The following is a 17892-nucleotide window of genomic DNA, read 5'->3' as shown; positions in this document are numbered from 1 at the left end:
AAAATATTCCACAACCTATCCAGCCCATACTATCCCCGTGCTAATGGACAAGTAGAAGCAACCAACAAGGTGTTGGTATCAATAATCTACAAATCGTGTGGGGTAGAACAAGAGGACTGGGAAGAAAGACTACTAGCCGTGCTATGGGCCTACCGTACAACATACAAAGTCACTACCGGGCATACACCGTTTCAGCTCATGTACGGGCAAGAGGCAGTGGTACCAGTCGAGTACACCGTGCCAAGCCTTCAGGTGGCAGTAGAAAATCGATTAGGGGACACCGAAAGAATGAACGCAAGGCTTGATGGGTTGGTAAAGTTGGATGAACGGAGACTGATGGCACAGTGGGCGACTGAGGTGGCACGTCGGCGAAAGCATTAGCACGACCAGCATCTACGGAAGGCCAACTTCCGGTCGAGACAGTTAGTTTTGAAGTATAACGGTCAGAACGAACTTCGACCAGGGAAGTTCAAGGTCTGTTGGCTCGGGCCCTATAAAATCAGAGAGGTCGGTAGGAACGGATCAGTGAAACTCACGACTCTGGATAACAATCTGATCAGGGACCCCGTGAACAGTTCCAAGTTAAAAATTCACAGGGAAAGAAATAAACATGTGATTGGGATCAACATGCTAGGATATGCCACGAGAGGACATTGGACCATTGGTCAAAACAAGGAGGTTAAGGAAGACCTGGTAGTACAAGGGGAACCCTACCGGAGGGATGACGACTGGGCAAAGCCCTTGTCGGCCATGGAAGAACGACTTGTGCCAAAAAGGGTGGAAGGTGTAGCAGTCCCCAGGATTCACAACATCTCACGAATGCGTATTTCGGAGACCTAGCTGTGTGGGTACGGGTTTCAGGATATTGGAAAAAACGGGCCCCATACGAGGGAGCTCGGGAGGGGTACGTCGCATATGACATTGACAAGGAAGTAGAAGCTCGAAGGAAAACTGAGAATCTGCTTAAAGAGGTAGAGCCGGGGGACCTAGAGGAAGAACTCAACCTGGAAGAATATGGGGCAACCCTAGGACCATGTTTAAAAATGGTACTAAAGACAGAGGATCTATTTGTCATCACGTCCGGAGCAGGCGAGGTGGAGGCCAGACCTAACTCATTATACCGGGTGATTCCCAACCCGGCTGGACCACCGAAGATTGATAGAGAAAGAGTGAAATGGTACCACCAATACGGGGACCGATACATTGGCGGCCGCTACAAGGGTGTGGGACCCGCCCCACTAGTGGACAAAATATGGGACCTGGAATACGTAGGGACCTGCTGCGCACAAGAATGCTACAGAAGACTACCAAATGTGTGTACATGGTTGCACGACTCATAAATAAAAATGAGGATGCCCAACAATATATCAGGAGTAAAGAGGAGGAGCAATGAGGAGGGAGACTCCGAACAGGAACTAAACAAGAAATGGAAGGAGGACAAGGCGAGGAAAGACGAACCAAGGAAGAAAGGGAAGAAAGGGAGGAAAAAGCAAGGTAACATGCTAGCAAGATGGAAACAAAGGAGACAGGGAAACTCTTCAACTGAAAAATAAAATACAATAAACTGGCCAGTGACTCGCAGAAGGCCAACTAGAGGGCACAATCAGGCCAAAAGGTACCTAGGCAAATTAAAGGCGAGGAAGCTAATATTGAAGAAGGCGTGCCAGATGAAAGAAGTAAGACGACTAGAAAAACAAGGGGCTTTGAAGGGTGAGGAGGAGAGGTACTGGAAAAAAGCAAGTAGGTCCGAGTCCAAATCGGTAGGCAGGAACAAATTTAAAAATCAGGCAAGTATAAGTAAAATAATAGAGAAAAAGTAAGACTGCTGAAGAAACAATTATTTTATATTAAATTGATAAGGCATTTTTACCTAACCCTAATTCTGGCAAGAGGAAAAGCTTATAAAAACCCCCATGAAGCCTCATTAGACACAACACAGGAAGATGAACCTGATAGCCAGACAAGACTGGGCGAACGAAAGGTAGTATACCGTACAGATCAGTGGCATGCTACAAGGACAGAAGACACAGTATGGAGCACGTGTACGGACGCACAAGAGGGGACAATTCCGCATGGTGTACGGAGTGAACAATCAAGAAGGCACGAGCGTCTGAGGGCTATACCGTGCGGCGTACGGTTTGCAGAGGATTGTCGGGTTCTATCGTACAACGCACGGTTTACAGAGGTCATACCGTACGACGTACGGGTTCAGGGTACGAGAGACTTGAGCCACTGTACGGTGTACGAAATACAGGAAGGGAAAACATTAGGTTGTCGTACGTGTACGGTATACAAAGTTCGTCTGAGTGGGAGCAAGTGTAGGGCATACAGGCTTCGTACGATGTACGACACACATCGATTAGGATTGTGGCACGTGGAAGAGCAGACCATTCGTCGTACGAGTACGGCTTAGGAAAACCAAGGGGGTGCCAGTTTGAAGTGTCGTACGGCATATGGTGCTACCGTACGACCATAACCCTCAAGTATATACCTCCACCGCACAGTGTACGGCCCACACCCGCCAGCACGTGCAGAGCAGAGACATCCGTACGACAAACGACATTAGCCAGACAGACAAAGACATCTGTATGGCAAACGGCACCCGCCAGCACATGGAGAGCAGAGACATCCGTACGACAAACGGCATCAGCCACACCCACAAGGCAAAGTCCGTATGGCGTACGACATCAGCCAGACAGACAAAGATATCCGTACACCGTAAGGTACTAGGAAGACAGGCAGCGACATCCGTATGGTAGGCACTTGTCAGGACAATCAAGGAGGCCACACAGCAGGGAAACGAAGAGTGACACAATGGGCCGTACCAACTGGCGAGACAATCTGTCAGATGGTTATAGTAACGATTCAGGAAAGGGTATGAGCAGAAGACCAGAGAAAGGCAGTTGCAGTACAACCATGAGTGCCACAGAGCTTGCCAGCAACAGGAAAACCAGGAGCAGACCGAAGGCAACAAAGGACTCAGAGGAACTCACGGCAGCAAATGTAGCATTAGAAAGTATGACTAGCAATGAATGTCATACCTGGTGGGAGGAAAACCCTCCAGACCATGTGATGAAGGAATCGCTCAAAAAAGCACAAGTCGACCACGCTGTGCAGATGCCCATATTCAACATTAAAGAGTTCGAGCCACTCCTACGGACCATGATATTCGACTATAACCCACACGAACGAGCTTCGGTCATCCAATTTCAAGGGCACACAGTGCGGGTTTCATTCAAACCTGAGGATTTCAGGTGCATATTTGGCATACCAGATAAAGGAGCATCTGTTGCCAAACCAACCAAAAAACTCACCAGAGAAAAGAAAAAATGGTTGATGGACCTGGTGTGCAGAGACGACCTCACGGAAGAACAATGGAAGAGCATCTGGGTCGATAGCAAAGGAATGAAGCGTAGCTTTATCGCACCAAGAGAATGGAGGATGTTAATGGACTTGGTTAAAAGCCGCCTGACAGGGGCCAGTCGTGCCTCTAACATTGCCATATGGATGATTGGATTAATGAACAGGATCAGATGCGGAAAAGTGTACAACTGGGGGCAACTCCCGGCAGAATGCATCCACGACTTCCTGAGATTGGAACACAAAGCATTCTACATGTGCCATCATGCCATCAGCTTGTTCCTAGATGTCGTACACCTGCAGGTATCGCCAGAGGGTTGGGCGACGTTTGAACCTCACGGACGGGTTGAGCCAAATAAACCCACCATGTACTACTACATTCACCTGGACATCCTTGGCGACACAGCGCAACCCACACGGAAGAGGAGGAAGCTAGACACATCTGTGGAAATTGAAGAGGTTAGCAGTGCCGAGGATTCGGAGGAAGTGGAAGAAACAGAAGAACAGGAAAGTGGGGATGAAGGGTTCCATCTGTCGGAACACACCGCCGTAGAGGAGGAAGAGGAAACAGAGTCATGGCAGCAAGAAGAAGATGAAGAAGAGGAGCAACAGGGCGGATTGCGGGCGCAATGGAAGAGTACGAGGGTAAAGTTTACACCCTCAAAATTAGCCTCGGCACACCTAGTGCCTCAAGAGGCGCTTGCAGTCACCAGCCCAGTAGATGTACGACCAATGGGGGTACTATTCCAGAAGATTAGAGAAGGGGAGCCGCCAGCACAGCGACGAGTATCGTTGCCACAGATCAATCTGGCCATACTGGCAGCAGAAACTGGTACGGCGAAAATTGGTACGGTGGCAGCAAAAACTGGTATGATGGCAGTAGAGACTGGTACAGTATCAGCTAACTTAGAGGCAGCCCTGGATACTATGACAGATGAGGATATAGACGCCTCGCTGGATGGATGGCTATGACAGTTCGCGCTCGCCCCACACCTTTCCCCCTCCCCCACACCACATAACATGGCCATCGAGCCAGGCATGACTTCAAATAGAGAGGTCACTGTCCTAGATGAGGAGAGATCCACTGATCAGAAGCAGCAGGGAAGGGACGAGAAAAGCAGTGGCCCGGAGGAGACTCTCACTGGACTCCATATCACACCACCTGATCCGAATGACCCAGCAGGCTCACTCGGACGATTCCTGGCGGAGCTACAAGGGCTCTCTGATGTTGCACGCGGCATGGCTCGCTTACTGGATAGATGGAAGCCGGTAATTCAGCCTACGCTACACAGCTGTGTCATTTTATGGCCTAGGGGTGCAAAGATGAGTTCACACAGCACTTTGAGCAGCAGGGGTGGCCGGATAATAGTACACTTGAGATGATTCAGAATTGGACCCACAAGCACTTGATAGGAGGCTCAGGCACCTTAGGCACCACTTTCTGCAGTATGGAGGGAACTTTTTGAGAGGTGTACTTACAGATGCGGCAGCATCAAGTGGAGAAAGAGGCCCAACAGATGTACATAATAACCCTGGAAAAAGAGAGTAGGAAGCAGACGGAGTTGGCCACAGTAGAGAAGAGCTTGAGGAAGGAGATGGAAATGAAGATGACTACATGTGAGGCCCGCTACAGCATGCAGGAGAAGGAGGCACAGGCATTGGCAGCCCAGGTGGCGGCGCTCACTTCACAGCTGGAGCAAAAAGATAAAAAGCTAATGGAAGCGGCTCACATGGTAAAGAAAGCTCGGGAACGGTAGTTAATGGCAGAAAAGAACTTGAAACTCCAGGCCGGACAGCAGCCTCCTACCACGACCACTACAGGGACGCCTCCTCCCTCTTCTCGATCTTAGCTATGTTTTTCATTTCAATTTCTTTGGTCTGAGTCGCCTGGAAGACAACTACGATTTTGGGGGGGCTAATGTTAGGGGTAAAAACGTATGTTAGTACGAATAATAATCATAAGTGTGTTATGTGTGTTTATGCTTTGCTGTTGCCGAGAGGTTCTCGTCAAGTAGTTGGGAGTTGGTGACGGTTGGCAACTTGGCCAACCATCGGGTCTATATATTGTTGGTTGGAACCTCGGCTGGGGAGATCATGTATAAACAATTTGGGACATTGGAATAAAGATATAACTTTCTAGTCTAATTAGTATCATCTGTCATTTATGTTATGATGTACAATTGTTCTGTTCTATAAATGCTTGGTACGTGCAGGAACTACTATGTATTGATTATTCACCAACTATACATTTAGGACCAAACAAGGAGTTGGCTAGCATTGGTTGTGTTGGAGAGGCTTCTTACATGCCTCCATATCATTCTAGTGCTAGTTCCAATGCTTTTGCTAGTGCTTTTGCCAGTGGTAGTGGGAGTATTAGCATTGGTACTAGAGTTTGCAAATTTAGGATGGATTCGTATTTTGAGCCACACACTACTTCGGGTGCACAACCGTCGCTTGAGAGCATGGGTTGGAACAAGAATACATGATGCAGCTAGACGTGCAATTGGCCAATTTTGGTACTACTGCACCAATCCATTCTTTGCAACCAGATAATTCTTTTTTATTTGATTGTTTTAAAATTTCTAGTTTGCTTTGTATAATGAATTTTTATTAGACATACTTATCTTATTTAATTTATTTGTGACAAGTCTCCTTATTGGCCGAACATGGTTGATGCCATCACTATTTGTGGGGCAGGGTTCAAAGCCCCTTTTGAATCTAACTTAAGTGGCTCAATTTTGCAAAATTGGTGACTGATGTAAAAGCACATTAGAGGAGCAGCGCGAGATATGGAGCAAGAAGGGTTACACCATCATGATAGATGGTTGGACCAATAGGAGAAATAGGACACTCTTGAATTTTCTTGTTTCTTCCGCAAGTGATTGATCATTCTACTTTTCTCAATGCATTGAATGATTTGAATTTGATTTAGTGATTAATATTTTTAGTTTATGATTTATTGAAATTTTGAATGATAATGGATTTTTCTTTATTCTCAAATTTCAAGTGGCACCATGTTCTTGAAGTCCATTAATGCTTCCGCATATTCAAAAATGCCACATTCCTATGTGAGGCTATAGAGGAGATCATACATGAGGTGGGTGAGGAGAATGTAGTTCAAGAGGTGACCAATAATGCAACAAATTATGTTGTTGGAGGCAGACTTTTGATGGACAGACACCCATCTCTATTTTGGTCTCCATGTGCCCCCCATTGCCTTGACGTCATATTGGAGGATATTGGCAAGTTTCCATGGATCAAAACATGTGTAGATAGGGCAAAAAATATTTACAAATTTGTATACAATCATTCATGGATCCTTTGCCTAATGAGGTGATACACGATGCAAAAGAAGTTGGCTCGTCTTGGCATCACCAGATTTGCCACCAATTTCATCACATTACAATCCTTGATACGGTGTAAAGCAGCTTTGAGTATGTTTGTTGGTGAGGAGTGGACTTCCTCATCCAATGCTACGACCACTGCAGGGATTGATGTGGCAAATTGCATTTTTTATGAGCCAACCTTCTGGGCCCCTTGTGCAAAGTTTGTGAAGGTAAATTTTTTATAAATTCTACATTATGTTTTAATTTTTTTTCAAATTTTTCTTTTATTTTCTTATTTTCATTCACACTTAATGTTTCACAATATTTGCAGTTTATTGAGCCCTTGGTAGTGCTCCTACGAGTTGCTGATGGGAAGAAACCTGCATTGGGCTACATATATGAGGGCGTGGATAGGGCCAAGGAGGCCATTACATCTATCTATGGAGGGGATGAGAGTAAGTATCATCCCATTTGATAAATCATTGATATGAGATGGAACCTCTAGCTTCACAAGCCCCTCCATGTATCCACTTATTACCTCAATTTGACATTCCATTTCCACTTGAATTTCAAGGCAGATGAGGAGGTTCTTAATGGGCTCTACTCAGTGATAGAGCAAATGTCACCTGGTGATAGTAGAACTATAATCCATGAGATAGAGACCTTTTCTAGTGCAGAAGAGGAGGTCTTCTCTCGTCAAATTTGCAAAGACAATCGAACAAAAATGCAGCCAAGTAAAAATATATTTTAAGGGCATAATTTAAATTTTATATTATTAAAATTTAGTATAGCTATAAACTTGAAACTTAAAGTCTTAAAGTTGGAAATGAAACTGAATTTTTTTCTTTTTCTCATCTCAAATAGATGGTGGCAGATGTTTGGTCCTTAAGCACCAAATCTTAAGTAGATAGCCATTTGCATTTTGAGCCAACCATGCAGTGATTCCAATTGTGAGTGCAATAGGAGTATGTTTTAGCACATACACTCTAAAAGGCACAATAGACCATATATGGAGAGATTGAATGATCTAGTCTTTGTTCATTACAACCTCCATCTTAGACAAAGAAAGTTTTGGACCATGACTCCACCCCAATCACACTAGAGGAGGTCAATCCAGAATCTGAGTGGATCACTGAGGCTACAAATCCTATCTTAGTGACGAGGACCTTGATTGGGTCAACCGGGCAAATAGAGAGACTAAGGTTGTAGCCATGGTAGAGGAGGAGGTTAGAGCAGGAGCAGACACAGGCACAACTGATGTTGGTGAGGGTGGCATGGAGTCACGGGCAGAGATTATGGCTGTTGAATCATCCAAGACCTACCTTAGACACCTTCGTATGAGGGATGAAGACTCCTCTAAGCCATAGACTTGTAGTTGTTGTTTGGATATTTGTGTGGAGCATTTAATGTCATGGATTTCATACTCTATGAGTTTTGTATACATTTTACAATATTTATATATCTAAGTTTTTGTTGATGTGTATTTTGTACACGACCAAACATAGAATAAAATACCTAAAGGTACCTTATCCTCTCTTGAGCAAAGTTTCCCGACTGCTGAAGATCTCGCCGAAGGATCAATCGAGGCAACTCCAAGGTTCTGTATGTAGGATCTCTACTCGTGGATAAGCTCTCTGTGGTATGATGTGTTTTTGTTAGAATCACAAGGGGACTTACACTTGATGACTGAACGTCTGATTTGCTTTGAATATTGTTGGAACACAGGATTTCACTAATCTAGATTTTGAAAAATAGGAAAAGGATGAGGACGAGGAAAGGATCTAATTCTGACACTAAGAATGTAGGAGCAATGAATGACCTTTGATGAAATTCTAACTAAATCTTGTTTTGACATCCTAGGACCATCTCCACAAGGTTAATGCGATCTTCGGAGGAAAGCTTTATGATGTTCAGATCATCGCTACAGGCATAGACACCATCAGGCTGATGCATATCAATGAAGAAGTGACGATTGAAGTTAAGATTAAGCTGAATGATTCCAGTTGACTACACAAGGCAAGTCTGCAATCAACAAACTGCTAGTAGTATGGATATACAAATTTCACCATCAATCAAACACATTTCTTCCATTCATCTAATAACATGAAATGAAATATGAGAAGTATAGAGACCATGCAAATTGTTGAATCGACCCATAGATTTCACCATTTCTTCAATGAAATTTTACAAGTCTTTTACAACAACATCTTGGCAACAATCTTTGCCTTCTCTTTCTATTCTACTCTAATTGCTATTCTATCAACTGACTATTCACTATTAGCTAACTATTCACCTTCTAACTACTAACTAACTATTCTCTGACTATTCGCCTTTACAAATGAGGAGCCAGGGCTTATATAGTGCCCTCAATACAATTCGATGGCTCCGATCAATTTGAGATCAATGGCCAAGATTTTACAATGAAACCCTAATTAGGGTTTGTTACAACAAACTTAATTCTGACCAATGAAATAATTGTATTATTTGGACACATGTCTTCTCTGGAATATTCGACCAATGGATAGCCGAGGTAGGTACATCGAAGTTAGTGCCATCTCTTGATGAATCAGGTACATTGAATCTGGACATGCTGAGGTGGACCAATCCGAATGGAGGAGTGATGACTGGGATGCCACCTTGTCAAACACTTGGTTGATGCCAATTTGGTGATGCCTTCCTTCAAATGTTGGACTGGAAGATAGATGGAGAAGGTCGTCCTTAATGATGCTGGACTAGAGGAGATCGTCCTTGTCCTGACTTGATCTTCTTTGATGAGGGTCTGCCAAGTAGTTGATCCTTCGGCTTTGGGGGTCGTCATTTGATGCCTACACAAAAGATTAAAGTTAGTCTTTGAGTATAATATCTTATAGCATAGGATCTAAGACCTTTCAAGGGAACATATTAGATATTAATTTGAAAATGACAAAATAAATTCAAGACTTCTAAATTTTCAAATTAATTATGAATAGAAATTAGATTTTTCAAGACTTAGACTTTAAAAGACTGTTATGAAATCAAAACAAGTCTTGAATAAGAACTTCAAAAAGGATTCTTCATACCTTCTCCTTTGAAAGCCTAACTATGAACCTTGAAAAATGAAGAAAGAAGATCAGATTTTGCTGGATAAGGATTGAATTGTGGTCTTCCTTTGGATGAATTACGCCTCAATTAGCCATCAAAAAGCTTCGCCTTCCACTAGCTTCTCAAAATCTGGAAATTCGCCTCAAACACCTTCCAAAATCTGGAAATTATCCTCCAACTTGCTCAATTTCGCACCTCCAAATATGCTCTTCAAGTTCGCATGAGAGATAATGAAAGAATGATTTGAATATGCTACAATACACCTCCCTTATATAGGGCGCACACCTTGATTTCCCTCAAGGCCGACTTGGCAAATAGGGAATAAAATAAAATAAAACTCCTCTCAAAAGATGGCCGACTTGTTTGTAAAGGCACAATAATGATTTTTGAGCGCTTAAGCATAATTTTTTAATTTTTAAATTAATTCCAAAGCTCAAAGGTGGATTTTTTCAATTATTTCAAGGCCTAGAAATTAATTAATTAAATTGCAAATGCCTTAATTCATGTGAACTTGATTTAGACTCCCCAAATGTCTTGAATTTGGCTAATTTAGTGAAAATTGAGGAATATCAAGGTTTGATCAAGGCTTAATGAAGGCTCTTTGCTTCTTAGGCACTGAAATATCCAAAGTGATGAAGGCCTAAATAATTTCAAGACTTGTTTGAATTCTCATCTAGGCTAGTTTGCTTCATGAATCAAAATCTTCACAACCTAGGTTTGCCATCACAATTTTGCATTTTGCCTTCAACTTAGCTTAAACAAGGTGAATAATAGGTGTTTTCAAGAATTTCGCCCTGGACCCTTTGGAAGGGTCAAGAGTGATTTTTGCTTATTAGGTCAACATTCACCTTAGTTTGATCGTTGACCTCCTCCAAGGCAATCTCCAGGGTTCATTTATCTCCATTACTGGGTTAGCTCATCAAAACTTTGAAGGAAATATTGCATTTTTGGGAATTTCGCTCTGGACCCTTTGGAAGGGTCAGGAGCGAAATTCCCTCCTGAGCTCAAAATTCTCATTTTGTGAAGGTCTAAATTTCTTCAAGGCATTCCAAATGGCATCTTTTACCGTAGCCCAGGCCTAGTTTCACTTGAATTTTGGAGGAAAAGATGACTTTGATGTTTTTCACCCTGGACCCTTTGGAAGGGTCAGGAGCGATTTTCCTTGCTTAGGCTTACTCCTTCATCATTTTGTCCTGAATCCACCCCTCAAGGCTAGGCAAAGGTCTTCTTCATTCACTCCATCCAAGCTTGGTTTGCTCCTGCAAGGCAAAATAGGGGATTTTGAGATTTTCGCCTTGGACCCTCTGGAAGGGTCAGGAGCAAAAATCCTTCTCTGGCCTAGAATCATCATTTTTTGGAACAAACATCCACTCAAAGGTGATCTCAAGGGCAATTTTTAGCTTGGTTCATCCTTGTCTTAGCACAAACTTGAAAGGAATGCACTGGTTTTGGATTTTTTGCTCTGGACCCTTTGGAAGGGTCAGGAGCGATTTTTAGGTTTTAGGGCAATTCCTTCATCCTTTCATCTTCAAATCATTTCCAAGGCATGGAACATCACACCTCACTCCCATCCAAGTCATGAATAGCAAAATCTTGCTTTAAATTTGCAAGAAAAAGGGAGAATTTGGAAATTTCGCTCTGGACCCTTTGGAAGGGTCAGGAGCGAATTTCCCTCTTGGCTTCAAAATTTTCATTCTTAGCAATCCAATTCCACTTCAAGGCAATTCAAAATTCCTCTCAAACCCATGTCTAAGCTTGGTCTAGTCCAATCTTTGGAAGAAAAGATAGGTTTTAGGATTTTACGCCTTGGACCCTTTAAAAGGGTCAGGAGCGAAAATCTCTCTTAGGCTCAATTTCTTCATCCTTTCAACCTCAATCATCTTCAAAAGGCAAAAACACACTTCCTCACACCCACTCAAGCCATAAAAACCAAAAAATTGTTTTGACCTTGCAAAGAAAATAGGTGTTTTTAGGAATTTCGCTCTAGACCCTTTGGAAGGGTCAGGAGCGAAATTCTCAATCTTGACCAAAATCCTTCATTTTTCAGCTTGAAACCTCTTTGCCAAGTGGGATTTCATCTTTCATTGTGCTAGGAATAGAATTTCATGTCCAAGAAAGGCTAAAAAATGTGTTTATAAGGAATTTTGCTCTAGACCCTTTGAAAGGGTCAAGAGCGAAATTGCCTTTCTTGGCCAGAATCCTTCATTTTTATGACTTCTAAACATGCCTAAGGGTTTGAATATGCTCATTCTTCCTTTCATGATGCCTTAGACTCCTCAATTTGACCAAACATGGCAAGAAATATCCCTCATAGAGATTTTCGCTTTGGACCCTTTGGAAGGGTCAGGAGTGAAAATTAGGTTTTAAGCAAAATCCCTCATTCTTCAAAGTTGAAACTTCTTCAGGAGGCAAAAACAAGCTATTCTTGTTTCATTCATGCCAAAGACTTGACCATCTTCACTGCATAATAAGAGCATTTGGGAATTTTGCTCTGGACCCTTTGGAAGGGTCAGGAGCGAAATTCACCATTTTGTCCAAAATTCTTCATTTTTACATGCTTCCAAATCCACAAAGGTATCAAATAAAGTCCAATCTTCATTCCAAGAGACCTTGCACATCAAAACTTGGCCAAAGTTAGGAAGAAATAAGCTCTAATAAGATTTTCCCTCTAGACCCTCTGGAAGGGTCAGGGGCTAAATTTTCATTCCAGGCCAAATTGCTCAGTTTTCAAGTTTCAAACCACCTCAAAAGACATACCCATTCATCTCCCATCAAGCCAACGCCTAGCCAAAATAAGGAGGAAAACAAGAGTTATAAAGATTTTCGCTCTGGACCCTTTGGAAGGGTCAGGAGCGAAATTCCTAATCTTGGCCAAGATCCTGACTTCATTTTCACATTTCTCCATCCAAACAAGTGTTTTGCCCTAAAAAATGTCTGGGAATGAGTTGATTCTAAGTTTGGGTCAAACTAGAATGTCTTATGGAGAATTTCACTCTGGACCCTTTGGAAGGGTCAGGAGCGAAATTTGACTTTTTGAACTCTTCGTCAAGATCATTTTATGGAATATAACATTTAAGTATAAATGTCACTTATACTTTAAGTTATATTCCATATATACTTTCAGGATGTTTGAGAGTGGTTTCGGACCTCCAGGAGTTATATTGCAAAATCTAGTTTTTGGAGGATTCATCAGTTTTCCAGACTTAGTCAAATTTCAGGATCAGGACATTCCAAACTTAGCCAAATTTCAGGGCAGGGCATTCCAGACTTAGCCAAATTTCAGGGCAGGGCATTCCAGACTTAGCCAAATTTCAGGGTCAGGGCATTCCAGACTTCATCACTCACCAACTTGACCTAACTCAAACCTTCAAGGATGATACCCACTCACAAAGCAAGACACAATTAGCAATAAGCGCAAAACTAGGCCCTAAAGAAGATTCTCAAAGAAACCCTAACCTGGAGCACCTGCTGACTCCCCTGGCTCAAGCAAAGCCTACCATCCTATTGATCCCCTGGCGACACTCAAAATGCAAAGGCTAACAGACGAACCCTAAACACCTAGAAAGCAAACCCCAGAAAGCAAAAAAAATAGGGGTCCCCATTTGTAATGGGGCGATGTGTGAATACGTCACAACAATTTTCTATTTCCTTCAGCTACAATTTGCATTTATACTTATGTGATTGATGTATACTTGCGTCTGTGATTAAATTAGCTTCTATTTGATGATGTTATTGTGAATTTGCAGTTTATTTAATAAAGGGTGCATGAAACAAGTTTTAAATTCTTTAAAATCTCTGAATTCTTGGGTTTTTCACTTTGTCAAATCCTGTCGAGTCTGTGTCAAGTTTTTTTGCCAAGTCCCAATTCCCGAGTTGAGTCACCCTTGCTGAGTCTGCACCTAGTCTGAGTCTCGTTTCTATGATTGAGACAAAGACTGAATCGTTAATCTAGTTAGTGTCTTAAATTTAGATTTATGAAACCTTGTACATGCTTCCTTATTCGCTTCCACATGACAAAGAGTGGACAAAATTTGAAAAGACCCAAGCTAGTAGTGGTTGTGTATTCTCACTGCCACTATGACCTAAATACCATCTCATAGGTGGCTGGAAGGTTAGGACGGATCTAAATTGGTGATTGTCATGCATTCTAGTTTTACAGATGTGGATGTACCTTAATCCTATAATAACCAAATGATTTGATCTTAAGTTGAGCAATGCTTTTAGACTTTAGTCATGTACATATTGATTCCTTACCCCTAATATTCATAAATTAGACACGTTGATGTCATATCTTGATGATGAAAATAAATATTTGCCGCAAAAACATGTAGCTCTTTGAATTTCAGAGTAGAATTTGTATCTCTGGTTGAGGGCATAATCTGTGTTTCTAAATTCTAGGCAGAAGCAAGCAAATAAAGAGTTGCCTAAAGGCCAATCTGCCACTTTTATGTTCACTAAATAATTATAACTTTTTTAAATGCTAATTTAATTTTATGTTCAATACTAGAGTTAGAATAATATTTCGGATAGCAAACATTACTTTTTTGCAGAGATGATCAGAAAAAAATTTACCCATGTGTTTGAATAAGGGAGGAGACTTTCCATTTTCGAAGAAAATATCAAACTGAAAGAGTACCCTTTGAGTTGCCTTCTGTCAGTTCCATAAGTAAGCTTCAGGGTAGAAAGACATCCCATGTGTTGTTAATTAAGATGGATGGAACCTCAAGATGAAATGTTGAAAATGAAACCTTCTAATTTTGTTCATTCCACATTTGGACTGAGCTAAGTTTAGCAAAGTTGGAAATGTAGGTGTAACATTTAAGTAGAGCTGTACCCGAGCTTTTACTTGTTTTGATGCATAGGAACATGGACTTGGTTCCAAAGACAAGCAACGCATTCCACCCCTTCCAATCACCATTCCTTATACTTGTAGCTTCTCGTATTTGTCTGTGGGAAGTTAGCATATAAAGGGAATAATAATGCTTAACATAAGTTTTTAACCATCTTGCCTCAGCTTCCAGGATGTAGAACTGTAAAAAGTGTACTTAAAAATGAAACTTCAATCAAGATGGCAAAAAAATCAGCTTTCAAAGGTAATTTATATGTGTAACTACTGGATTTGGACAGCATTCATCTGTAAAGGATTCTATATTATATCTTTCCTATAACCTATTTATTTGAAGGCTGAAGCAGTTTTCATATAATTGTACAGCTCTTTTGTCAGCCACATTTCATCAATTTCTCAACTTTTAATAAGTACCAGATGATGAACAATAAGCAACAAAAGACATATTTTTGTACCATTCTAAATGCATGATCCTTCGTTGTCCTTGTTTTATTGTTGGTTCACCCTAGAAAAGAAACGCTAATAAGAATTCCTAATCTAATAGAAAGAAAGACAGAAACTGTATTAATGTTCATGAATGACCAGACAGATAAATAGGACTCAAAACTCAAAAGTACAGACTACAATGACAGCAGAAAGATGAGTGCCTAAAGCATCTTCCACTATGAAAGGAACTATAGGAAACAGATAAATCAATTTCAAATGCTATCATTAAAGAGAATAACTATGGATATTTATAGTCAATACATCCACACTTCATAATAGATCTTCGTTTCATCAAATAAAATACAGAGGAACATTTGTCTTTACAACTTGCCAGAAATTTATATGAGTTACCTGTAATCCATTAATCTAACAACTGGAGGGTCTTCGTCACGGGATAAAATCACCTACACAATATATAGACACCAGGTGTATCATAAAAGTGAATGTATAAAGTATTATTTACTATACAAAACATTTAACACCATGCCAATACATTGAGATATATAACAGGAATCCTGAGAAGCAGTTTCATTCACAATAAGTATAGTTGATCTCCCATGGAAAGCAATGGCCCTGACACTCCGAGTTAAACTTACTATTACATAATTGAACATATATATTTAATCCAAATCTATCTAATCTCTAAAGATTGTTCAAAATATCAAAGCTGACCAAAAATTAGAATGAGTATGACTATTTGAAAACTTGAACCAGTTATAGGGGTTAAGTATTTGATTAAATTCAGGAGAAATATTTGGCCACTCATAATGCCTTTCTGTTGGTTACATTTCAGAACCCTCAATGAACTCTTGACATCCTGGAAATATATCATGAATTGTGAATATTCAGGGCTTAACAATTGTAATTTTCAACATTATGGATTTATAATTTGTGATAATTAACTGACAGATCCACTGTTTGGACGAAACAAAAACCTACATATCAATAGATCAATGCACAAGAACTCCAAGATATGGTGGGTACCTTTTACAATACCCTAAACATCATTTAACCAATGAAGAATGGATATGGGTTGGATTTATATACGTACTCTCAAGATTAAACGTCTTATTTTATAGAGACAAATCACATTATATAATGTCCCTTTTTCAAAATTTTCTGATAATAGCCATTCACTAAAAAGAGTAAGTCGGAGTCCCAAAATGGCAAATCAAGACCTGTTGACAGTTTCGGAAATATTAATAAATTTGGTGATTTGGTTGAGATTAAAATATTATTTAAACAACAAATATATTTAATATTAATTATTTTCTCAAAATTAGTGTGGGATCCTCTTCTACCCTATTTTTGGCATTTAGTGGCCATGACAAGTTAGAACAAGTGGCACAATGCATTGAGAGTGAAAGAAATTAGAGGGCACTTGGCACCAGAGGTTACATGCACTAAATGAAAATGGAATCTCTCCTTGGTCATGGGTTTTGGGTACCCAACTTGGAATTTGAATGATTTTGCTAAAAACAAGTTTTTGGCTTCATTTTGCAATATTCTTGATTGCAGACTTGCCAAACTTTTAATCATTTCTTCAATGGCTAAAAAACGAGTGGAGATGGAGACTCTCTAAGCAGGATGCTCATGGTTTCTAAGTGATCTAAGATCGAGAGGCCAATGGTTGCTAAGAGTAATCTCATTCAAAGGTTACCAATGTGCTTAAGGATTAAATGGTTCTTTGTGTGTTGAGTGTTACATAAGTTTTTGAGGGCCTTGAGGATGTGGTATTACTGTTTTTCCTTTATATTTACTATTATATGTGTTTAATATTCTTTTGTTGGGGTTATGGAGAGTTTCCAGTGTGTTTTTGGGTAGTTTGAAGGTGACTGGAACTTTCTATGCATACTGTTTGGAGTATATTTTGCAGCAGATTTTAGGACTATTTTCAGAAGTTTACTTCAAGGGAAATGTTATGTTTTCCATCATAAATCTGACTAACATTTTTCATAAAACCCATTTCAATTTGAAGAGTTTATCTCAAATCTGGGTTGTAATCTCTAGCTCTATGTTGCACTAGTTATATAATCTTGAAGTTTCAAAGCAAATGATAACACATCTTATTCATGGATCTGATTTATTTATGTTGAGGGATCACTAAAGTGAAAATATATTGGTTTAATTTGCTGTCCCTTCTTGAAAATATAGCTAAAGATTCATATTTTATAATCTGAGACATTATAGTGGTATCAGAGCTAAGATCTTGCCAACGTAGAGTTTTGAGTTGCTAATCATAGGAGGTTTCTAGAGATCAATTTTTAAGGGTTCGAAAAATGATATCTTACTTTCTAGAATTTATAAATGGTTTGGAATTTAATGAAACCTATAGTTTTTAAAACAGCCCATACATTTTACAAATTTACCGAGATTACAGGAAATGTTATGCCTCAAGAAGGAGAGGTTTTCAGAACTTTTGAAGAGTACCTTTCAGAGGACAAATTTGAAGTACCATTTGATGAATACTTCACGTGGAGAAAAGAAGAAGATCAATTGAACAGAGCTGCAGAAACCAAGGAATGGAAGGAACAAATTAAAGAGGACACCATTGAGCCAATCAAGGAGGAAGAGAAGAAAATTTGTATCCAGCAGTTTGAAGGTAAAGACATTTTAATTGGAAAAGATTCTTCAATATATTCTGATGAGCTTTCACATCAAGAAAAAGTTCTCTTTGATGAATTCAATAAAAATTGAGGAAGTTGTTTCAGTGGATTTTAATGATGATAAAGGAACACCCATTAAGATTCTATTCGATGAAAAGAAGGCTACCATTGTGCAAAATTGGAATAA

The 17892-nt window shown here is 40.4% G+C and overlaps 1 protein-coding gene across 2 annotated transcripts in view; it reads right to left on the bottom strand.

Annotated features, from left to right (window-relative positions):
* LOC131077817 (translation initiation factor IF3-4, chloroplastic) overlaps positions 1 to 17892 on the bottom strand; it is a 48799-nt gene that overhangs the window by 15123 nt on the left and 15784 nt on the right. For both annotated transcript variants that reach the window (XM_058015387.2, XM_058015385.2), the window contains one exon: positions 15451 to 15503. In XM_058015387.2, coding sequence (XP_057871370.1) covers positions 15451 to 15503 — 53 coding nt within the window. The remainder of the gene's footprint in view (positions 1 to 15450; positions 15504 to 17892) is intronic.

The sequence above is a fragment of the Cryptomeria japonica genome, chromosome 10 (genome assembly GCF_030272615.1).
Source record: "Cryptomeria japonica chromosome 10, Sugi_1.0, whole genome shotgun sequence".
NCBI classification, from domain to species: Eukaryota; Viridiplantae; Streptophyta; class Pinopsida; order Cupressales; family Cupressaceae; genus Cryptomeria; species Cryptomeria japonica.
Note: the sequence above shows the minus strand (reverse complement) of the source record. Positions and strands in the feature narration are given on the sequence as shown.